Consider the following 25,933-nt stretch of genomic DNA (forward strand, 5'->3'; position numbering starts at 1 on the left):
AAGGCCACAGCCTTGAAAGCCCATTCCTGTTGTTTCCCAACAAGTTCTTGGATTCCCTGGGAAAGCAGGGCCCCCGGGCCACCCTACGCTGAGCCCCAGGGGCTGTGTTGCAAGGAACCTGGCCCCTCCAGGGGCTGCACAGGCTCAGTCCAGGTTATGGACTCTGCTTGGCCGTGCTGTGTCTCCGAGAGCTTATTTTATTATTATTATTTTTAAAGATTTTATTTATTTATTTGAGAGACAGAGAGAGCACAAGCAGGCGGGGAGTGGCAGAGGGAGAAGCAGGCTCCCCACCAAGCAGCAGCCTGACGCAGGGCTCGATCCCAGCACTCGGATCATGACCTGAGCTGAAGGCAGACGCTTAACTGACTGAGCCACCCAGGCGCCCTTCCAAAGGCTTATTTTGGACAGGGGCAGCAGGCGGGAAGTATCTGTCAGAGAACGCTCATTACCACTGCATGCCAGGATCCTTCCACCTGTAATCTCGAGCCTTCTTGCTCTGTGGGATACTAAGCCAACCCTGTTGATGAATAGTCTCCAGACCAGGCAGAACTGGATTTTAGTTCCTGTGCTACCACTTACTAGCCAGCAAGCTTCTTAACTTTTCTGGGCCCTAGTTCCTCTGAGGTAAAATGGGAATTAAATGAGAGAATGCATAGAAGCACATAACAGAATGGAGAGTTTTGATTCTTGACAGTTCCTAAAGTCTGATGTAGAAATAAGTGTGTGGGCTCTGGAGCCAGATTACCTGGCTTCGTATTAGGCTCTAAGCTAAGAGGTACAGGCCATTGTTGTTTATTCTCATTCGTGGCATTAGGGCTGGAAAAGTTGCTGATCCCTTAGGTACTGAGTGGTCTGTAGGACAGAAACGATGATGAACTCCCATAAATCCATCTCCTCTTCCTAGGCTGATATGGCTCTCCACAGGTCAATGAAAGCAGAATTTACAAAATTCCATTGTATATGCAAAATAACATAGGGAGAACTCAACTTTGGGAGAGTATACTGGTGGTTAGAGCTTAGACTCACAGAATGGACTGCTTGGGTTCAAGTCCTACTTCTGCACTTACTGTGTAATCTTGGGCAAGCAACTTCACCTTTCTGTGCCTCGGTTTCCTCACTGTAAAACCAGCATAACATTCTTACTCATGGCATGCATAGGGTAGTTAGAAGGATTAAAGGTGTCCACACGTGTAAAAAGCACAAAAAGCCTGACATATAATAAGTGTACAGTAAATATCAGTTACTGATATTTGAAAAAAATGATCATAAAACATTTTTTTTTTTTTAAAGATTTTGTTTATTTATTTGACAGAGAGAGACACAGCGAGAGAGGGAACACAAGCAGGGGGAGTGGAAGAGGGAGAAGCAGGCTTCCTGCCGAGCAGGGAGCCCGATGCGGGGTTCGATCCCAGGACCCTGGGATCATGACCTGAGCCGAAGGCAGACACTTAACGACTGAGCCACCCAGGTGCCCCGATCATAAAACATTTTTTAAAAATTTATTTTTGAGGGAGAGAGAAAGAGAGAGCTTGTGCATGTGTGTGGGGGAGGGACAGAGGGAGAGGGAGAGAGAGAATCTCAAGCAGACTCAACACTGAGCACAGAGCCTGACTCGGGGCTCAATCCCAGGACCCTGAGATCATGACCTGAGCCGAAACCAAGAGTTGGATGCTTAACTGGACACTTAGCTGACTGAACCATCCAGGCACCCCTATCACAACACATTTTATTTTATTTTAAGATTTTATTTATTTATTTGACAAAGAGAGCGAGAGAGCACAAGCAGGGGGAACAGTATAGGGGGAGGAAGCAGGCTCCCCACCAAGCAGGGAGCCGGATGTGGGGCTCGATCCCAGGATCCTGGGATCATGACCTGAGCCGAAGGCAGATGCTTAACCATCTGAGCCACACAGGTGCCCCCACATTTTAAAAACAGATAATGGGGACGCCTGGGTGGCTCAGTCGGTTGGGCGTCTGCCTTCGGCTCAAGTCATGATCCCAGGGTCCTGGGATCGAGTGCCGCATTGGGCTCCCTGCTCTGCGGGAAGCCTGCTTCTCCCTCTGCCTCTGCCTCTCTCTCTCTCTGTCTCTCATGAATAAATAGATAAAATCTTAAAAAAAAAAAAAAAACAGATAATGATTTCTCCATGACTGGAAAGATAGCATTTCTTTTTTTTTTTAAGCTTTTATTTTTTTATTTTATTTTATTTTTTATTTTTTTTAAGATTTTATTTATTCATTCGAGACACAGAGATACAGAGAGAGAGAGAGAGAGACAGCACGAGCAGGGGGAGAGGCAGAGGGAGAAGTGGCTCCCCGCTGAGCCAGGAGCCGGACATGGGGCTTGATCCCAGGACCCTAGGATCATGACCTGAGCCGAAGGCAGATGCTTAACCATCTGAGCCACCCAGGCGCTCCTAAGATTTTATTTTTAATAAAATCTCTACACCCAATGTGGGGCTCAAACTTACAGCCCCAAGATCAAGAGTCTCATGTTTTACCAACTGAGCCAGCCAGGCACCCCAAGATTATTATTATTTTTTAAAGATTTTATTTATTCACTTGAGACACAGAGACACAGAGAGGGAGAGAGAGAGCATTAGCAGGGAGAGAGGCAGAGGGAGAGGGAGAAGCAGGCTCCCCGATGAGCCAGGAGCCTGATGTGGGGCTCGATCCCAGGACCCTGGGATCATGACCTGAGCTGAAGGCAGACGTTTAACCATCTGAGCCAGCCAGGCTCCCCAAGATTATCATTTCTAATAGAGGTAAAGGGAAGGAAATTGGTGATATTTCCATTTATGCCATTTACGTATACGTTAAGAATTCTAGCAAAGCTCTTTAGAATGAGCAAATAGATCAAGATGGACAGTTAAATAGCATGAGATGCTGTCTTTACAGCTAGTTTATCAAGAAAAACTTGAGGTATGTTGTGGCTCCACTGAAATGAAATCAGTACAACAGTCTGAATTTATCATCAAATTATATTTATAATTCAAACAAATGCTTTGAACAAAAGGCATTGTCTGAGACTCTGGACCTCGCTGCCTAGGGCCTGCCAACCAACCAAAAGACAGGGCAACAGAAATGCAGAGAATAAACACAAGGGAAAATAGAGAAGACATATGCAACGGGAAGAAATATGGCTAAAGAAAATTTAAAAAATAATTATATTACGTTTAGTGTAATGTTAAAGATTTTGTTTCAGGAGTAATTATAAAGGGCACTATTTCAATGGAAAGAGCTTAGGTCTATGAAATCCAATAAACCTGGATTTTGATCCTCGCTTTGCTGGCCGTAACCTCAGCCTTTCCGACCCTCAGTATGAGTCTTATCTATTAGAGATGACAATATGAGGTCTCCCTACATAACCAAAATTAGGGGGACAACCAAACTGTGCCTCTCAAAACACCTTGAAAAGTACGGAATGAAAGAAAAATTACAAACCAGAAAGAGGCCAAACTGGAAGAAAAAACTGATCGTGTAACTAGAAGTCTTCTTTCTAAGAGGATTTTAATAATATCCTGCTAAAAGGAGAAGAGTTGATGAAGCTCAGAGGCAATAATATAGAATGGCATTTAGCAGTCTATAGGAAAATAGAATCCATGCCATCATTAATGTTTTTGTTTTCTGTTGTAAATTGACTGTTTTCTTCTCCAGCTTCAAGAGCCTGTGTTAGGGGAAGGAGCATTCGAGTCTCAGATATCCAAGGGGTGTGAGCCCTCAATCCACCCATGCCCCACCCATTTGACCTGGGGGCAAGACTACTCATCTCTGCGAGCCCGCTTTCTCACCTATAAGGGGGCTTTCTCACCTATAAGGGGGCGGGGGTGGTTGGACCACATGATCCCCCAGGCCTTCTCCAACTCTAAAATTCTGTGAGTCCATGATTTCACATACTAATCTTGCAACAACTAAATACCATAAGAATTTATGATTTGAGTGTGTGTGTGTGTGTGTGTGTGTGTAAAATACTTCTCAGTGGCTAAAGGGATTGATTTTTTTCAGTGTCAGGGTAAATGGCAGATAAATTTTAACCGAAAGGAAAAGCCAGTGTAACAACAAATTATACTAATTATCTCCTGCTTTCGTTGACTTGAGGCAGCAAGTAGTACATCATGCTACGCTGAGAATGTAGGATTCCTCCTACAATCCCCCATGGGCTCTGAGGCCATAACTCATCTGCTCTGTTGCACAGAAAATATCTAGAAATGAACAATGCCTGGATAGTCTGTCTAACACCCGTTATACTGATGAACCTTATTCCAGGATATCTATCACTCTAGTGACTTTAATTAGCTCCCAAGCTGATTAGTGATCAATCATCAAGTGCTCATCAAGGAGGAAAACCCAAGAACTCTTTGGTGGGTGCGGGGGTGATACACAGATTTGCCACATGCTTTTATTTTTTTATTGTAATATTTGAGTTAAAACAGGGCATTAGTCATCTTTTTCAAAATGCTAAATTTAACAACTTTAAAGTGGCAATATAAATTACAATTAGTTTAACAAGATTTTGCTACTTTAATAAAAATTTTTAATAAAAAATAACTAATTTATCCTAAAGAAGATAAATTATTTTATGCTTTATTAAAAAGAAAATGTTTCTATCTGTAACAAGAGTGAACCGTACTTATTAATCTTAATCTGTCCTAGCTCTATTTGCAACAGTTACTACAGGCGGTTTCTAATTTAAGTCTTTGAGTCACAGTTAGGGGTTATTGGTTTTGTTTATGAACTCTCGATGAACATTCATATTCAGCAAACATTTCCTGAGCCCCCTACTATGTACCACAAATAGGCCTTGTCCTACTTGATTCCATTACATTCTATTACTAGAAATCCAGTAACATTTTATTCTTTATTGATTGATACCAGTTCATTAGTGCCTAAGAGTAATTTTTCATGAGAGCAATTAATGTGGTATAATATCTTTCCACTTCACAATTTTTTAAAAATTTTTTATTTATCTATTTGAGAGAGAGTGAGCACACAAGAGAGGGGAGAGTCAGAGGGAGGAGGAGACTCCCCGCTGAGCAGGGAGCCCGAAGCGGGACCCCATCCTGGGACTCCAGGTGCCCTATCAGAGATTTCTAACATGAATTAAATGTCACTGTCACCAAAAATCCTGATTTTGTGAAGGATATTTTCCTTGTCTCTCAAGTACTTCATGTGGTGGGAAGGGCAGAGGATTTTTTACAAAGTCCAATGTACTACTCCCTTCATTTTTACATCAGTGATTTGCTAATGCTCTGGCAATGTTCAAGCACATGGAGTTCCCTGCACAGGCAATGTGGTTTGACACATCTGTGCTTTCCCTCATGTACTAATTGCTTTTTGGAACACCCTTCCCACCCTTCCTTTATCACTAAAATCAGGTGTCATGGGCTCTAGGAGTCTCCCAGGTGACTCTGGGCTTTGCACAGAGCTGTGGAGACCTGTCTCTTTACCTAGCCCAGTATCTAACACCAAAAATGCAAATATCTCACTAGTCTAGTTCACTGGTGACAGGGCTGTGTGCTTGTCATCGATGCATTTCCAGGGCCTATATGTTTGTTGAAAGGCCCCTCCCAGCCACTGGGTGTGCATTACTTGGATGCAGTAGAGATGATCCTATATAACAACTCTACAGTAGAGGCAACAATGCTTTTAGCGCTTTCCATTTAACTGACTTAGAAACAGGGAATAGATTCTGAAATTTGGGACAAATGCCGAATAACTGCATTCCATAAATCCTAGGACATTACAGATCACAAGCCTCCTCCACATACTTGCTGGGCAACCATCCTCCGAAGATGGAGAGCAGGGTCTTAAAAGACAGCACGTTTCATTTCTCACCAGCTCTAATAGTTAAACTCAGGCGCCAGCTACCTGGGATCAAATCTATGTTCTGCCTTTTAGAATGTTTCCTCACCTCTAATTGGGATAAGAATAGTACCTGTAAGGCTGTTGTGGAGATAAAATGAATGAATACGTGTCAAGCACTTGCAGGGGTAACAGACACACAGTGAATGCTTAATGGATGCTATTATAATAAATGAAACACCCTTCTTTCACATCCTTTAAGCCCACAATGGCCTCAGCCCCACTGAGGCTGACTTGTTTATTTTCACACCTGAGAGGCTGAGAGCAGAGGGATGGTCTTTGTTTTATGCATCAAAGGAACAGAGTGGCAGAGAGACTTAATCCTTGCCCAACAAGTCAAGAGAGAAAAATCAGTGATAGAGAAGGTCATTCAGAAAGCCCTTGTTTCAAAAGGGGTTTTGAGCCAGTCTTCAGAGGCACTGAAATACAAGTTTAATCTACTGAAAAAAATACCCAAGAGCTGCCACCTGGAATACTTATTAGCCAGGGCCACCCTGAACACAGTGGCAGAGTGACAATGGGAAAGGTTAAAGTAGTTGGCAATGTTGAGGGAGAAAGTATATGTAAAATGAAAAGCCAAAGAATTTACTAGAATTTCAAAAGTCTCCTGCAATATTAAATACTTAATTCTTTTCAGGAAAATGTTTCACATGCCTCCAACATTGAAAGAGGACATTAGCTGCTTCCCTTTTGACCACACACTTGCTAGCGGGGTTCTTCCTGGCTAGCCTCTTGGCTCAGGTGGAAGACCTAAGGGCAAAGCCTTCCCTGACGGGAAGCAAAACTACCCCTGCAAGGATAAGGGCTGTCTTGAACCAGCAAGACCCCATCTGTTGACTGACTCCAAGGAAGTGATGTATTTGACCTTCACTGCCCACCTGCACGTACCCACCCACCTTTGCCCCACATTCTCCTGGTAGAAACCCGGAAGTATTTTTGGGACTTTGGAGCCAGTCTTTGAGACGCTAGTTACTGCCTTCCTGGTTCTGGCCTCACTGCAATAAATTCCTTTCCTGTTTCACCACCATTCATTTCTCTGCCTTTGGGTTGTGTCAGTGGAGAGTGGCTAAACCGGGTCTGTTTGGGACCCCCAGAGCCAGGGGCTCTTGCACCCCTGCGGGCCAGCTCCTGCATTCTGTGTGTACGTTAGACATTTAAGTTACAAGGTTCAGTACAGGAAATATTTATTTATTTTTAAAGTGAAAAAAAATTTTTTTAAAGATTTTATTTATTTGAGAGAGAGAGAAAGATAGCGAGAGAGGGAACACAAGCAGGGGGAGTGGGAGAGGGAGAAGCAAACTCCCCACTGAGCAGGGAGCCCGATGCAGGACTCGATCCTAGGACCCTGGGGTCATGACCTGAGCAGAAGGCAGACGCTTAACCACTGAGCCACGCAGGCGCCCTAGTACAGGAAATATTTAAACTGAGGACACAAGACACTTGGAATCATAAAATGAAAGCCCTACAATGCTTAGAATTGCAGTATCAACTACAATGGGGAAACACTGGTATTAGAATCCTTTTCTTTCGGGGCGCCTGGGTGGCTCAGTTGGTTAAGCGACTGCCTTCGGCTCAGGTCATGATCCTGGAGTCCCGGGATCGAGTCCCGCATGGAGCCTGCTTCTCCCTCTGACCCTCCCCCTCTCATGTGCTCTTTGTCTCTCTCATTCTCTCGGTCTCAAATAAATAAATAAAATCTTAAAAAAAAAAAAAAAAAAGAATCCTTTTCTTTCAATGAAAAATGGTTTGGAATTTGAAACCTATCCTGTGCCTCAAATCTAATTCATCTCATTCCATTTATTTTAAAAAATAAAAGGGTGAGGGGGACAGAGAAGGAAGGCGAAAGGCCTTAATCTGTGCAAAGAAGCTTTTTGAGTTTTCGAAGGCTTTTGACAAGATGTCTAACCATTTTTTTTTTTTTAAGATTTTTTTTCTTTATTTGGCAGAGAGGGAGCACAAGCAGGGGGAGTGGCAGGCAGAGGGAGAAGCAGACTCCCCGACGAGCGGGAAGTCCAATGTGGGGCTCAATCCTAGAACCACCCCACCCCACACACACACCATGACCTGAGCCAAAGGCAGATGCTTAACTGACTGAGCCACGCAGGCGCCCTAGATGTCTAACCATTTTTTGCTGCCTTATGTTCACGACAATTTCATTTTGGTACTCGAAATCCTTCAACTCCTGACTTGTCCTTTCTCTCTAGATACGGATCCAGAAGGAAATTCTATGAATATGCCTCGAGTTCTTCCAAATTATATGCACTGGCTCACATTGCTCCTTTTGCCTCCAAAACCTCCCCCGCCCCCTCTCCCTCTCTCCTATTACTGAAATCCTGTCCATTTTTACCTTTTCCTCTCAGAACTTTTCTTAGTCCTCAATGTGTCTCAAATTCTCTTTGGATCTCCAAACCCTCTGCCTGAACCTCTGTTGGTACACAATAACCTTAGGTTATAATTGCCAGTAAAAAAGAGATTACAGTGTGTGCCTGATCTGAGACTTCCCAGCTTTGTGACCTTCAGCAATATATCAACCTCTCCTGTGCCTCACCTACCCGTTGAGGGCTGTTGGGGGAATTTAAAAAGCTAATTAATGTAAAGTGCTTAGAATGGTACCTGACAAAAGTTAGCTGTTACTATGTTCTGGCTGAGCTTTAATCTTCTAGATTGGGAAGCCTGACCGGGAACTCTCACCTGAAGCAGCCCCCATAGGAAACTATTCACTAATCTGAAGCAAAATAAAACCTGGGTTTCAGGTCCAACCTGGGACTTCAGTTAACCACTTAATCTGAGTCTCTGTAATATTCTCCTTAAATGAGGAGGTTAATTTGATTATTTCTAAAGGGCCATTCAGCGCTTAAAATTCTACAGTCTACAATTCTGCAATCAGCCTACAGTAGGATGAAATTCAGATAATCATGTGAGTCACAAAATCATGTATTAAGATATGCTGAAATGGATACAAGTGATTTAGATCTTGATTTCTGCCACATGATTTGTACATTTTCACGGGTGAACATTTCTGGTCCATTTGGAGACAATAAATCCAAGCAAAATGCCCCTAATTTATTCTATGTATATGTATGTTGTCTCTATACCTTTGGGTTTGATAAGCAATGATAAACAAAGCTAAATACTTTACCCAATAAAAACAAAACATTCTGATTAAGTGTAAAGCACTAAAGCACTGTAATTACTTAAAAGTCATAACACTGGGGCGCCTGGGTGGCTCAGTTGGTTAAGCAACTGCCTTCGGCTCAGGTCATGATCCTGGAGTCCCGGGATCGAGTCCCACATCGGGCTCCCTGCTCGGCGGGGGGTCTGCTTCTCCCTCTGACCCTCCCCCCTCTCATGCTCTCTGTCTCCCATTCTCTCAGATAAATAAATAAAATCTTTAAAAAAAAAAAAGTCATAATACTGTATTTTAGAATGTAATAGGATAAAATACTCTTTGAGAAGAATTCTTGGTATGACACGTTACTTAGAAATTTTTTGTTTTTCCTGAACTATACTTTCTAACATTTTCTTTCATTTCTAAGCCAAATAATTTTTTTTCCAGTTCATATTGCTCACTTCTTTTAGAAGACAGTCTTACTTGTAGTTCATAAGCACCAACCATAACTAAATCTCAAATCTCAGAGAGAAAATGAAGATTCCAAGCAGGCACTTGGGATCATCTGGCTTCATTAATTAGCAGGGTGTCCTAAAAGGCATCTGTGTATAAAGTTCTTTATCAAACAGCTGTCCTCAGAGATTCACGCAATGGAAAAAATTTTATTAACCCAAACATTTTGGGCGGAAGATGAAGCCAAGCTAAATTAGCTAACTTAATCTCCAAAGTCAGTCTGTGTCAACCCCAAGAGTAGAAATCAGAAGTTGGCAGAGTCATCTGATTCCAACACCTCTCTCTCTCTCTTTCCATTGAAGTGTCTAGTTATAATATGCCAGAAGGATATATGTGAACACTTTGTCAGCCCAAGATCTCTAAATAGATCGCTTTTTAAAAAAGTTTTCCAGGTGGCATCATGGAGAATGTGGTATTCCCAAGAGGTTTTCAATTTTGGAGCCTTTTACATATCTTTTCTACCTTATTTCTCTTTGCTCGGTGTTTTGTTCTGAGACGAGACCTTTTTGTAGTCCATCTCAAAGGAATGAATTTTCATTTTCACTACAAAGATATATATTTCAAATACTTAAAATGCCCTCAAGCTAAAATAAATACTTAGCCAAAAAAATAAATAAATAAAAACCCTCTTTGAGGCTCAGAGAAAAATGTTCTGATATGGGGTGGTGAGTATCTTGGGCTCTTTCGGAATGACTTTCCAACCTTGCCTTGGGCATGTTTCTTTGTTATGGAAGAATGCATTAGCTCCTGGTTCGTGGGAGGCTCACAAGCCAGCCAAGAAAGCTTTCCTCAGCAGTCCTCTGAGGTGGAGTCTTCAAGGAAGGGCTTGAAATAATAAACAGTGTCTTCCCTCTCATCCCTTCTAAAAAATAATTAGCTTTTTATTTTAACATTTTAAAGAGATAAGTGGTTCAAAGATGTGTAAAGGCCAGGGTGGATATCTGTGTGCATGCAGCAACCCCATTTTCCAAATTCCATAGAAGATGCTCAGTGGCCTCTGGGTTTGGTACTGGGACAGCTTTTCCATTTTCTATTTACATTTGTTAGGCAAATCAGAAGTGCAGTTCAGAAGGAGGAAACAAAGGTGAATGGAGTATCCAGTAATAGATCCTTAGCAGTAATTACTGTGTATGAACACACAGCTACACAGGTGGTGTTGACACATATAACATTAAAGATAAATGAAAGACTGTATCTTAAAGAGGCACTCCAAATGAACATACCCCAACATTAAAGCTTAAAGTGCAAAGCCATTTGGGTTTCCCATTCTGTAACCCCACCTGGACTGTCTGGAAAACTCGAATAAATTTTTACAAGTGTCCTGGAGAGCATGCAGTGAGAGTTTTACCTATGAGCTTATCTATTAGATCACGTTCCACCCTTCCTTTCCCCACCTGCCCTGCACATCCTTCCCTAAGGCAGCTGTCAGGTGGACAACGGATGGGCGGTAGGGATGAGGCTGGGTTTAGATTTTGGAGCATTCATTAACTGTGTGATCCTGAGCTAACCATTCCGAGCCCCAGTTCCCATTTATTACACTGGGATTAGTAATACCTGCCTCATAAGGCTGCTGCAAGAAATGAATGGGATAATGCGCTTGCCTCATGATAAGGGCTGGATAAATCTTCATTTCCTCAGTTCTTTCCCCATAATGTTAATGGAAACTGGGGACAGATTACCTCTTGACTCTGGCTAGCCATGTGTGTCACTGATGTATAGGGAGTGTGATGATCAATTACACATAATTAACAATTTCATGTGGATTTATCATAACCGTCTGTGTTAATCTTTGTTAGAATTTGCTTACTGAGGACGGTCAGCTCTTCGTTTTTTAAAATGCTGAGTAAAATGCTGCAAAGCAAAGATATTAATAGAGGACAGATCATTGTTTTTCTGCTAAAATGCAGCATAACCTTTTGAGATTTTGGTATCAGGGGAGAGAGATCTAGCACTTTAACCTACTGTTTACTAGACAGATGAAGGCAAACTTTGTTTTGAATGCCCCCTCTGACTTTTCGTGTCACCCTTGTTCTGTTTCTGCTTTTCCATCTCCCCACTAACCCGATGGCAGCCCTGTTCACATCTACTAGTGATTTGGTTTTCTTAGGGGAAGTTACCTTCTTTTTTCTTTTTTGTACAAAAGTAATATATATCCATTATGAGGAAAAACCGTATGTATACGTGTATATACATATGTAAAAGTCATGTGTAATTACTGTTGATGCCATCCCGGATCTCCACAGACAAGGAGCTGTTACCATCCCCACTCCACTAATGATGAAGAGGATGACATGACCAGGATGACACTTACAACTAACATTTATTAAGCATTTACTATGGGCCAGGCGGTGTTCTGAATGCCTCATCTGTATTAACTCAGCTTTATTTTTTCTCTTAACACTTATACCTGCCATACTATACATTTATTTGTTTACTGTCTGTTTCTCCCCACCAGAATATAAATGCCTTGGGAAGAAGTATGTGGCCTGTTTTTATTCATACCTACATCCCCAGGGTACCCCAAAGTGCCTTGTACTGTAACAGGCATTTAAAAAATGTTTGTTGAATAAATAAATTAGTCTTCGTAACAATGTGGGTGAACCTCATCGCATCTGGTGAGGGCCTGAATACAGAACACAACAGTTGAATAACAGAATTTGCTCTCTCTGCCCTATGTGTCTTCAAGGTGAGACATGATCATCCCGAGGCCCTGTTTCTGCAAATAAAGGCAAGGTTGAGGAAAAAATATAGAAAAGGGGATGCATGTCTTCAAAGCCTTTCCTCCCCTTCCGGATGGCACTCTGATGCCACCATCCTCTCTTCCCTGTTTGGAAGTCCAGCCTTTATGTCTGAGGCACACAACCTGTACTCAAAGAATCTGATAAAACATGGTTTACTCTACGGTATAAATGATCATAAGGCATTTCTTTTGACTCTTTCTGGGTGTTTGTATTTTATTTAAGACAAAACCTTCTGAATGTTTGGAATGTTTGGAATAACCAAGAGGCCTCTGGGAGAAATATCTTTGGGTAAGGAAGTCCACACATAAGGCTCACCACTAAGGTTGATTGTAATTTAAAGTAAAGCACTCCAACTCCGCTGGTATAAGGAAGTTAATGTACTTTTCAAAATGTTTTGACTCCCAAGGAGTATCAAGGGATAAAAAAAAAAAAGGGAGGAGTGAATATGCGTCAGAAAAGGCAATTAAATAGCATCCTCAGTTGCTTAAGGCTACATATTTTGTATCTGTTGCTTCAGCAATCATTATTACCTCATCAGTTGTACAAACTTCTATGCATGATATAACTCAGATGGTCATTTGCACATGACCAGTCAGTGGTTGCACAAGGAACCTCAACCACATTCCCCCAACTCCTGGTCCCCTGTTCAAATACTCCTCATCTTTTCTTTCTGAATGTAAGCTGAATATGTATGGTGAATAGATGTCATTTCAACAAGACAGAATTTGTGTATCTGAATTTAAAGTGCAAGAGAGACCAAACATCATCATCTTTTATAGTAAACTCTGTGTGTGTGTGTGTGTGTGTGTAATATGAAGGTCTTTCCCAAAGGAACATGACCTCTGACCTCGGGTGAGCATGCTCTCTGGTTAAGATCATTTTTTTTCAAATGTAGACTCCACACCCAGTGTGGAATCCAATGTGGGGCTTGAACTCACAACCCCGAGATCAAGATGTGGGCCGATATCAACAGTCAGATGCTCAACTGACTGAGCCACCCACATGCCCCAAGATGAATTTTTTCCCCAAGAGTTTAAAGTGATCTACAGACTACCTAATTAGAACCTCACTGCTCATCTCCACTATCCCTTAGTTCCTTAACTGATCCTGAGAGGTTAAATGACTCTGACAGGGTCATTCAACTCCAAGTGGCCTTTTCTAGAACCTGGCTCCCTTAGGCTTTCAGACTGATAAAAAAGGATGAGAGTTCTGAGTCAGCTTACTGGATTCATCTACATAGAGTCTGATAAATGTGTAAGTCCATTTGATAGGCTTAATATAGGAAAAATTTCACTATGCAAATCCCTCTTTGAGATAAAAATTTCACAACATTTTACTGATTTTCCTCATATTCAACAAGCAAGTTTACTTTGCCATTGTTGCTTTGACTAGTACTACTAGCTTCAGACCATAATCAACATGCTCTTGTCTATGAAGTCATGACAAGCAGCAGATCTATTTTTTAAAGTATTAGAGACTGATTTATATTTCTAGGCAAAACAATGTCTAAGCAAAGGGATCCACAAGGAAAATGCCACAGAGCTCTCATCTTAGAACAGTTCAATGGAAGAAGATACAGAATTTCTTCTTTGGATGTCTCAGAAGCATGATGCTCACTTAACTTTTAAATTCTAAATCTAGGGGTGCCTGGGTGGCTCAGTCACCAAAAGCGTCTGCCTTTGGCTCAGGTCATGATCCCAGGGTCCTGGGATTGAGCCCCATATCGGGCTCCCTGCTTGGTGAGCCTGCTTCTCCCTCTCCCTCTGCTGCTCTCCCTGCTTGTGCTCTCTCTCTCTGTCAAATAAATAAATAAAATCTTAAAAAAAATAAAAATAAAAAATAAATTCTAAATCTAGAAATGGTTGCCAAATTAGGGTATCAGAAATTAACAAATCACACAAAAAACATGAGCTAATAAATGGCCTTTATCATCAAAAACTCAATTTCATTAGCGGGGCACCTGGGTGGCAGTTGGTTAAGCAATTGACTCCTGGTTTTGGCTCAGGTCATGGTCTCGGGGTCGTGAAACTGATCCCCATGTGGGGCTCCGCACTCAGTGTGGAGTTTGCTTAAGACTTTCCCTCCCTCCCCCTCCCACATGCATTCTCTCTAAAATAAATTTAAAAAATTCAAATTTATCACACATATACAAAAAAATTGGAAAGTGAATTTTATAAGAATATGACTCATTTTATAAATAAAAAGCTTAAAACTACAGTGTCTTTTAATTAGCAAGTATCAATGGAGCATTAAAAACAATTTACAAAATTGCATTTTACACACATGGGTTTTTAAGAACAAATGGGATTTGTAAATCAAGAAACATGTTAATAATGTTTCAGGTTTAATTTGCCTATTAAGAATTCAAATAATCTTGTACAATAAAAATGCAAATATCTACAGCTATAACAAATTAATATTACTCATTTCTCATTATGTTATTCTCTCTTGTAAAATAAAAACTCGTCATATTCTCCAGGAGGAATTTGTGTTTAATAATATGATCATTCATTAAGTGTAAAAAAATTTACATGGACATATGACTAATTCCAACCTGCAACCTCACTGGTTTTTTTTTTTTTTAAATAAAATAGCTTTAAATTATTTAATTTCTTATGATTATAGGCAGTAACCTGAATAAAATTTAAATTCAAAAAAGCAAATTATTGCCAAGGAGAAAAATATATACCTCCCCCAAATTTTAATATATTTTAATATATTAGGTCATTAACCAATTTAACTGAAATGGGGAAAAAAACTAAAGTAACAGAATAAAGCAACTCTAAATTGCTCAAATCCCAGAATGGCTAATTCAAGAATGGTAATAATTTAAGACAAAATACTCTGGAATTAAATATATGTACAGATCACCTATAATCCAACCAGTTAAAAACATGTCTTAATGGGACACTTATACTCTAGTTCCTTAAAAGTGTGTTAACTCATATACATATTTACTTGAATACAGTCTCCCCAAATTGAGAGGGCATGGCAAAATGTAGTAGTGTGCATCTATCCACTTGGTTCCACATTTCAACCAGAGAAGCATCCATCAACACCCTAGCTTAGAATAAATTCTAGTAAGAGCAGTGTTCTGCAAACCAAAATTCTAAACCAAGGATTCTTGCAAAAGAAGAAAGATTACGTGCTTACCGTATAGAGTTCATTAAGAACCTTCATCAGATCCTCATGAAGTTGGAATGCAATCTCTTTGCTCTATAATTAAAAAGAAATTAAGAATATTTAAAAATGTAATAGAAACTTGTTTCTAAATTATTTATATCTTAAAAAGTCCAGTGACTGAAAATAGAAGAATGTATATAATACAATGGAAGGCCAGCATACCCCTAAATAATAAACATCTTTGACCAAGCTGCCCCCTTTCTTTTTTTTAATAAGTAAGCTCTGTGCCCAACATGGGGCTTGAACTCAAGACCCTGAGATCAAGGGTCACATGCTCTACTGACTGAGCCAGTGAGGCACCCCCCCCGCCCTTTTTCTTTTTAATTACAGTATAGTTGACACACGTTACATTAGTTTCAGGTGTACAACATAGTGATTCAACATCTCTGTATGTTATGCTGTGCTCACAAGTGCAGCTACCATCTGTCACCACACCATGTTATTACAGTATCATTTATATTCCCTATGCTGTATCTTTCATCTCCATAACTTATTCATTCTATAACTGGAAGCCTCTATCTCCCACTCCCTTTCACCCATTTTGCCCATCCCCCTTCCTCCCTCCCATGTGGCAACCACCAGTTTGTTCTCTACATTTATGGGTCTGTTTCTGCTTGTTTGTTTTGCTTTTTAGATTCCAGATGTAAATGAAATCATACGGTATTTATCTTTGTCTGACTTACTTCACTTAGCATAATACTCTCTTGGTCCATCCATGTTGTTGCAAATGGCAAGATTTGATTCTTTCTTATGACTCAGTGATATTCTACTATATATACACACACACACCCCCCACATCTTTATCCATTCATCTATCAATGGACCCTTGGGTTGCTTCCGTATCTTGGCTATTGTAGATAATTCTACAATAATCACAGGGGTGCATATATCTTTTTGAATAAGTGTTTTCATTTTCTTTGAGTAAATAACCTATAGCAGAATTACTGGATCATATGATACTTGTATTTTTAATTTTTTTTTAAAGATTTCATTTTTAAGTAATCTCTACATCCTATGTTGGCTTGAACTCATGAAACTCAAGATCAAGAGTCGCATGCTCCACCTACTAAGCCAGTCAGGTGCCCCTCTATTTTTAATATTTTGATTTCTGAAGTGGCTGCACCAATTAACATTTCCAGCAACAGTGCACGAGGGTCCTCTTTACTCCATATCCTTGCCAACAGTTATTTCTTATCTTTTTGATTCTATCTAAATGGCCCTTTCTAGATACTAGATGTGTGCACCAACTGTCACCAGAGACTGGGTAGAGGCAAATAAGTAGAGTCTGAATGGCTCTCCCACCATCTGAGTCAGACTTTATCAAGAAGAAAGAAAAAGTAAGTTTTCAGAACAGAATTTTACTTAGTTGCATTATTCATTAAAGAATCAGAAATAGGGGCGCCTGGGTGGCTCAGTTGGTTGAATGCCTGACCCATGACTTTAGCTCAGGTCTTAAATCTCAGGGTCATGAGTTCAAGCCCCACATTGGACTCCACACTGGGTGTGGAGCCTACTTAAAAAAAAAAAAAAAAAAAAGATGAATTCCAGCATCCCATCTTACTACTGTCACAAAGAAATTTTGTGATTCCCAAAAAGCTAAGTTAGAAACCAAAACAGAAATTAACTCTCCCTTTCAAAATAATATTTGACTGACTATAATTTTAACTTTAAGAAAGCACTTTCAAAGCAGTGAGATGGTGAGGCCACTTATCATCCATATACTTTTGCTTCTGGATTTATTAACTTTTTTTCAAGTTTTTAGTTGAATTCCAGTCAGTTAACATACAGTGTAATATCGGTTTCAAGTGTACAATCTAGTGATTCATCATTTCCATACAACACCTGGTGCTCATCTGCATTTATTATTTTCATTAAGATGAAAAAGAGTTCTACGCTTCCGCTCAGTTGGTAAATAACCAGCATTCAAAACAGTCTTCCCTGGGCTAATTCTGTGACTTTGATATATGAGTATTTGAATATTTTTTCCAGCAAAATCTGTAAGTTATTTTAAAGGAAATGATATATCCAAATTAATTTTTATTTTCTTCCTGTTTTGAGTTCATGATGTAGTCAGCTACAGAGAGTGGAAAAAATGTAGTGTGGCTTCATCTACAGTTTAAATCAAGAACAACATCCATTGGATCATTTACGTGTCCCTCACTGGACTGTCCGCATTGGGGGTAAGGGCCATATCTTTACCAGCTCTGTGACTCTGGTGTCCTGCACAGTGCTTGGGAACCAGGCCAGGACTAGGGAGGGCAGGTGAGGCACCAATGGTATGGTATTTAAGGCGGCATTCCCTCCCTGGCTAGACCATGTCCTGCTGGCGCACATGGGAAGCTTCCAATAAACACTTGCTAAATAAACCTAAACACAAGCTGAAATACTGTGTCTGTGTAATAGCTCAAGTAGTTACTACAAGTGCTGAAGGCTGGCCACTGGTGAGAGAGAAGAAAGGAAAGTCCCACAGGCCACTCTTAAGAAAATGTAAGGGAGGGCGCCTGGGTGGAACAGAAAGTTGGGCATCTGACTCTTGCTTTCAGCTCAGGTCATGGTCTCGAGCCCCATGCCGGGCTCTGTGCTTAGTGTGGAGTCTGCTTGGAATTCTCTCTCCCTTTGCCCCTTCCACTCATCCTCCCTCCCTCTCTCTCAAATAAATAAATAAATCTTAAAAAAAATGAAAATATTAGGATCTGGATAAAACACAGTCCATCTGCAAACCCACGACAGTCACTGGGTCAGGCCTCCCTCAAAAAAGGCCAAATGTGATGAAGCAAAAACTCTTGAAAGATAAAACAGTGTGGGAAGATGACATCAGAGCAGTACCCGAACTTTGAGGAATTCAAATTCATTAGCAGCACTAGTCACTGGGTCTTCTTGACGTGTTAAAGAGTACTGCTGTTTATCAAGCTCTGCTAACTTCTAAAATCCTTAAATTGGAGTTAGAGACTTTATGTTTTGCTGTGTCCCTGATATGTGAAGAGGTGGATTATGAATCACTCAAGGGTGAAAGAAAAGTCACAAGTGAGCAAATGAAGCCAAATGAAACTCATTTAATTTTCCTCAAGTCTTGGTTATTCTGACCGTATACATTACACCGCAATCTCCTATGTCTTCAGTTTGGTGTTATTTTAATATCAAATTTCATCCAAGGATCTGGGTCACCAATTCAGAACTCTTTAATGGGATCAAAGGCCACTAAGTGACTCTGCTCAGCTGTCCACATTTCAGGTAGAAAGTCCAAAAATAAAGTATTTCTTGGCAAAGACTTAGGACAATAACAACGACAAAAAATCCCTTAGGTCCGATTAGCCCTAAACAAGAATATTTAAAATCAGATTGAAGACTTAGGTTTAGGGTGATAAGAGTCCTGCCAAGCTATCCTAGGTCAAATATCTCAGAACAAGCAAGAAGATTCTTTGTACATTTCACATTTTATAAGATTTCAGGTAACGAGTAGAAGAAATCTGGCATCACAAATTGTGCTCTACCAAGCATACTCTTACATTTTTCTTTCACCTTTTCCCAGAGGCCCTGAAATATAAAAAAATTTGTCTAAGAGGCCATATTGCATAACGCTTAAAAGCAAGGACTCTGGAGTAAGAATGCCTGGGTCTTAAGTTTCAAAGACTTTGGATTCCCGTGGGCCTCAGTTTCCAGATCTGTAAACTGAATATAATCATTGTGCCTATCTCATAGGGTTGATGAGAGCATTATCAGACAACACATACATAACATTTAGATTAATACCTAACACACAGTAAACATTCCATAAATATTATAATTATTTCTTTCCCAGACACTATTTGTAATGGCAACTTCCTTGAGCAAAAAGGCCATGTTGTATTTTTCTTTCTCATGGTCTGTGAGGACAATTGCTGCATTGACTTTCATGTAGAAAGTGCTTGGCAGATACTGGTTGATTTGATTTTCCTGTCCCTCCCCATTGCCCTGGCCATTAGATCTCTCCAGGTGACGCCTGATTTGGAAGGGCCTCAAGTATTGTGCTCTAGCCCTCGGGCTTTACTTCCATCCGTAGCCCCTTGCCACATAGGTACACTATACTTACCGGTAATGTCTACGTTCCATTTTCATGGGGGTCCCACCACTAGTGGTACTAGATGAATTAATCGAACATCCACTAGGAAATGGAAATTTCCTCAAGTCAACATGAAAAGATATAAACAAATCATGAAAGAGGACTTAAGGATCCTGGTTCCCATGGGAATTTCAGATGTTCTGAAAAGTTGGTGGGGAGTTCCTTTCAGGTTAGTAAACCCCTGCCTAGCCTCATGACACACAACCAAAGTCACTGCCTGCTTGCGTTAAATCACAGTCCAAATCCTCCCTGGTCTAGAAATAACTTCAAAATTAACTACTATCTTCCCAACACAACTTCTTTAGTCTGCAAAGGTTGTTACAGAACTGGACTGTGCTCCGAAGCACTAGTTCACGTGACTAATCCTGAAACGTGAATTCACAAATACACACGGGTTGGACACGACATCAAGTCCTCGTCCGAGTGCTGGGGCATGGTGCCTGTGCTGAGAGCATGGAAACAGTGAAAGGATCACCTCATGTTAGCCCCACCTCAACTATACACATGTCTCCAAATTACTACACAAATGGTGAAAAACAATCCCTTCTTCAAAATGCTACTCTAGACCCCAAAAGAAATGGTCTTAAACCAAAACATGCCTACTGGGGCACACAGGGAGTGCTGGCAATATTAGACTAATGAATGGAAACCCTCCAGTTAGAAAATATCTGGATTATCTGGGGTGCCTGGGTGGCTCAGTCGTTAAGCGTCTGCCTTCGGCTCAGGTCATGATCCCAGGGTCCTGGGATCGAGCCCAGCATCCAGCTCCCTGCTCGGCGGGAAGCCTGCTTCTCCTTCTCCCACTGCCCCTGCTTGTGTTCCCTCTCTAGCTGTCTCTCTGTCAAATAAATAAAGAAAATCTTTAAAAAAAAGAAAATATCTGGATTATCAAAGCCCATCAAAATTAAGTAGGTAAAATATGCCTCTGCATTCTATTTCATTAAAAATTTGAAAACAGTGAAGCAGACCCTTGATCCTTGAACAAGAACTGCTAAGTAAGAAAAATGATACCTCAGTATTAAGAAAAGCAATCAATGTCCCCTTACAAGAGAAAAGAATAACTATGAAATGATATATGCTTGAAATCAGGTATTTTCTATGTTATTGGAGATTGGTAGATTAAAACTACTTTTGCAAAGGGCAGGAGAGCCCCCCCCCAACTGCTTCAGGTATGGAGTTGGAAACGGGAAGAATTGGGTTTCTGCTCCCATTAATGTGAGTCTATATAAGTTCCAGTGATGGTAAAACTTCTAATACATTACAATAAGACTCTGAGATTCTGACCCAAGGAGAAGGAAAATGGTTAGAGCTTCAATTCAGTTGTCATGTATTGTCTCCAATGTGTAAACCGAGACTTGAATACCAAGCCTATTTCTAATTGTATATTATTTATTGTCACTTTGATGTTTCAGACCTCAGATATAAGTTTAAATTTAACAGTCCCAAAGTGTTATACCTTTTTGCATTATAAAAATGAATTAAGTACACTGAAGAACACTGGAAAAATAGAGAACAGAGGGACACACCCACTACTATTACAGTTTGATGTATTTCCTTCAAGTTTTTCATCTAAACATAGGTCTGCATTATAATCATTCTATAATAATGGAGTATCTTTTTCTTTTTTTTAAGATTCTATTTATTTATTTGATAGAGACACAGCGAGAGAGAGAACACAAGCAGGGGGAGTGGCAGAGGTAGAGGGAGAAGCAGGCTTCCCGCGGAGCAGGGAGCCCGATGTGGGACTCGATCTCAGGACCCTGGGATCATGACCTGAGCCGAAGGCAGACGCTTAACAACTGAGCCACCCAGGCGCCCCATGGAGTATCTTTTTCTACTCTGCTTTTTTTTTCAGTTACAATACATTTCCCCATCTACTTACGTAATTTTCAGAACCATTGTTACTGGATTCATAGTAACTACCCAGTGAATGTATATTAGCCATTCTTCTATTATGGTTACCAAAATTTCCATTACTATTTTCCATTAACCATTCATCATTTATTTACTTATTCATTCAATTTTACCAATCTGCCTTAAGCACTGTGAACTATTATCATAAATGCTGGTCTGAGGGCGTATCTTGCATTTTATGTTGTATCCTTAAGCTCAATTCCCAGACATGAGATTAGTAGGATGGAAGTATTGACATTGCTAAGACCCCTGATACATATCAGAAGATCATTTTCTAAAAGGGTTCTAATGAATTTTTATTGCTTCCAGAACAACAGTGTCACTCAAGTCAGAATCGGGTTCATCCACGATTCACTTCTCCCTAAAGAAGGAGTCATCAATCCTATCTATTCTGGCTGATCCATTCTTCTGCATGCCATTAGAATAGAATTTAAAAAAAAAATAAAGATCTAATTATGTCCTTTCTCTGATTAAAGTCCTCCAAAGGCTTGCTCTATTTTTTCAGGATAGAGTTCAAAATTCTTAAATCACCCATAACCTCCCCTGTCTACCTAGCCTACTTCACCTTCCACAAATCTCAAACGATTATCTTTCAGCCTGGTCATAAAATGCCACCTCACCTGTCCTGCTTTTACATCTCTGTATTTTCCCCAGGCTGGCCCCCTGTCAGGACTCTCCTCCCTTTTCTTACCTGCTACAATCCTATCTGCTACTCTGAAAACCTTCTTTTAATGTCACCTTGACTCCCAAAGAAAGACACGACATCTTCCCTTCTCTGTGATTTTTAAAAAATGATTTTATTTATTTATTTCAAAGAGAGAGAGAGAGAGCGCAAGCATGAGCGGGGGTGGGGAGGGAGAAGACGACTTCCTGCTGAGCAGGGAGCCCGATGCAGAACTCAATCCCAGGACCCCGAGATCATGACCTGAGCTGAATGCAGATGCTTAACAGACTGAGCCACCCAGGCGCCCCCTTCTCTGTGATTTTATAATATATTCATTTTTCACCACTCTTAGGCTGTATAATTTAGTGGTTAAGAGTTCACACTCTAAAATCGAACTGCCTATTAAACCTGTTATAGTCTGTGCCTAAGTTAAATAATTTTGTGAGACCTCAGTTTTTTTCAATGGCAAAATGGAGACACCAGTAGTTTCTATGTCAGAGTTTTATTGGGATGGTCCTTATTGATACTTAACACAAAACGTGGCATACAGTGAGTGTTAAGCTGATGCTACCCACTAATATTACACTTACCACATTTCTTTCTCTCCTCATAAACAGAGTTTCTTTGAGAGCAGGCACTATGTCCCGGGCCTGCTTGGGTAGCTGGCATACTATAGATTCTAGACACACATTTGTTGAATGAATGGACCCAGACCTGAGTAAATAAAGCATGGCGTCTGCCCTCCACAGTTTAAAGTCTCACGGAAGAGCCAGACATGCTCCAACAACTTTCTATACAGAGCACAGTAATAAGCACTATACTGTGTGGGCCCTGGCCAGGATCTTTAATTCTGGAGGCCTGCAGACTTGCTCCCTGGAAACTCCCAGAAATAAGAGAGAGAAAGGCAGAAGAAAGAGCATAATTAATACAACCACATGTGAGTACACTGAGCAATCAATCAAGGGATCTATGTGGTTGGATTAAATGACCAATTCAGAGGGCTTCTGGCTTCTCACAGAGGTATTTTTAAAGTAAATCCATTGTGATGACCAGAATGCTGACCTTATGCTGAGTCAGAGTGAGAATAAGAGAGAAAGAGGAAAACCAGATTAAATATTTAATGAGAAGATTTTAAATGACTTTAGTGTCTCACGCTCAGTGAGCTTTGGATGTAAATTTTGGTTAAAAGGGTCAGTCCATCCTTCCACAGTGTGTGTGCTTTTAAGTTTCCAAGGCTCCTGTTCATGTGTCTTTATAATAATAGATTCTTTTAAATCACATAAACTCGGAAGACAGAAGCAACAGCATCCTCCAAAATGCCTAATGGAGAAAGTCGGGATGGTCTTAATAGCCGGAACCAAGCTTCTGGATAACATTTAATAGTGTTTCTATACATTTCCCTTCTATCCGTCAAGGGATGTGGTTTTGTGTTTATTACAACGCACAACTAAGTATCAGTGCGTGGAATTAGCCTCACAATCTACTTCATTTCTGAGGAGAAAACCAATCAATATTCTCTTAGACAAAACTCCATGCCATGAGAAAATGTGGGAAAATCAGAATCATAGATGCATGGGAGACAGAACTTCATTTTGAAACAAGACAAAACTTAATCTTCAAGGATGTACCTGGAACATCTCCTAGAATATTTACTAATAAATTGCTAGGCAAATGTGGCATTTGGCACCCAGGTGAAAAAGGCCTGCTGTTGCTTGTGAAAGTTGAGCCTGAAAGCCAGCAATCTGAGAGGTGCAAGGCACTTACACACCAACGTCACTCATAACCTCCCAGGTACACACAGCACCAGAACAGACAGATGAAGTAACTCAAGATGCACATTTAAAATCCCACAGGGAATAAAGGAGATGAGACAACTGTTTTCATCTTCAGCTTGCATTCCCTCAACTCTCCAAGAAACATAATTTTTCATGCTAGGGTTATTTTTCTACTCAAAATGGTGATAAATTCGAAATACCTTTTTAGTGTCACTAAATGAATAATCACTTAGGCATAAATTCTCAGTAGCTGATATAAACAAACCCACCCAATTAAAAAGAGAATGTGTGATGAAATTCTGGTTCAGACTGTAATATAATTAACTAAAAGTAGAAGAAATGTGTATTTCCAGATCATTTTTTCAATATGTATGCGCTTTACAAAAATTTATCAACTCAACTTTATTAACATTTCTTTGTATTAGCACAGTAAGAATATATTTATTAGCATGGAAAGGATATAATAATATATTTTCTATAGTATATGAACCTGAGTCTACAAATTTATTACCAAAGCCAACTGTCTTTCTCTCCTGTGGCAGATGTCATGGGCAGGGATCCTAAGCCACACTGCTTCTCAGTGTGACCAAAAGCTTCTATCGATGGCACCACTGGCTGAGGTTAGGAGTAGAGTCTGTGGTGAAGCAAACTAGACCACATTGTGTAGGGAACCACACTGTGTAAGATCTCCGTCTTAACAGCACTGCGGTAAGAAAAATCCAGGGACTGTTTACAGAAATACATCAATTAAGTAGATTTGTTCATTTATAAGTCATCCATTGAATTAGTAAGCAAAAGGCAGAGATTGAGATACTAATAAAAGTTCACTGATTCATGTACTCACTCATTCTACCAGTTCCTATGAGTATCTTCTATGCATCAAGGTTAGAAAAGGAGCCTTACATTCAGATAAACACAACCATTTCAATTCAGTCTAATTTATGCTTATTCAAACAATCTAAACCAAGTAAAATCTCTACATACAAATCTTGAACCAAACTCAAAATTTAATAAACTAATCAATCTTCAAGAATTTAACCTAGGGGCACCTGAGTGGCTCAGTTGGTTAGGCGTCTGCCTTTTGGGTCGTGGCCTCAGGGTCCTGAGATGGAGCCCTACACTGGGGCTCCTTCTCTCTCTGCCCCAGCCCCCTCCCCGCTCGTGCTCTCTCTCTCTCAAATAAATAAAATCTTAAAAAAAAAAAAAAGAATTTAACCTAAATCAGAATCTTCCTTTACAGATCTGTATTTAGCTTAAAACTAATAGTACCATCTCAGAACTACAAGTGGTCTATAGAACTAACCATGTATTTAAGTAAAGGATGGAAGAAGAAACAAATTCCCACAGGTAAGTGTCTCTTCATCAAACACTTGGCTCCTTGAATACAATCAGAGAAATTTAGAAAATATTTGTGGCTAGTGGGCAAATGTACATGGGATGACAGCCTACCTGAAAGATGAAAAAAAACCCCAAAACCTTCAATATGGTCTAGGGTCAGACTATTTAAATAGCTTTTACTTCTCTGAGCTGTTTTCTCATCTGTAAAATAGAGAATATTAAAATATCCAGTTGACCCCTGAACAATGTAAGTTTGAACTACATGGGTCCACTTACACGCGGGGTTTTTTCAATAAAAACAGTACAGTACTGTAAGTGTATTTTCTCTCCTTTATGACTTTCTTAATAACATTTTCTTTTCTCGAGCTCATTTTATTGTAAGAATACAGTAAATAATACATATAACATATAAAATATGTGTTAATTGGCTGTTTTTGTTATCGGTAAGGCTTCCAGTCAACAGTAGGTTATTAGTAGCTAAGTTTTAGGAGATTCAAAAGTTACATGCAGATTTTCAACTATGAAGGGGGTTGGCCCCCCTAACCCTCACGTTGTTCAAGAGTCAACTGTATACTTCCTAGGATTCTTAAAAGGATTAAATGAGATAGCCATTGTTTGTGCCCAACAGAGTATCTGGCACATACGAAGAACTCCATAAATGTAAGTTCTGTCATAATGATGCTATTATCAGCTCAGTGTCATATCCTTGTTTCATCTCATGAAGTCACCCTC

The 25,933-nt window shown here is 40.2% G+C and overlaps 1 protein-coding gene across 5 annotated transcripts in view; it reads right to left on the minus strand.

Moving 5' to 3' along the window:
* SRGAP1 (SLIT-ROBO Rho GTPase activating protein 1) overlaps window positions 1-25,933 on the minus strand; it is a 271,254-nt gene that overhangs the window by 93,937 nt on the left and 151,384 nt on the right. For all 5 annotated transcript variants that reach the window (XM_035002229.1, XM_035002228.1, XM_035002230.1 and 2 more), the window contains exon 4: window positions 15,382-15,444. In XM_035002229.1, coding sequence (XP_034858120.1) covers window positions 15,382-15,444 — 63 coding nt within the window. The remainder of the gene's footprint in view (window positions 1-15,381; window positions 15,445-25,933) is intronic.

Source organism: Mirounga leonina, unplaced genomic scaffold (assembly GCF_011800145.1).
Source record: "Mirounga leonina isolate KUSES-001 unplaced genomic scaffold, KU_Mleo_1.0 Mir_126, whole genome shotgun sequence".
NCBI lineage: Eukaryota > Metazoa > Chordata > Mammalia > Carnivora > Phocidae > Mirounga > Mirounga leonina.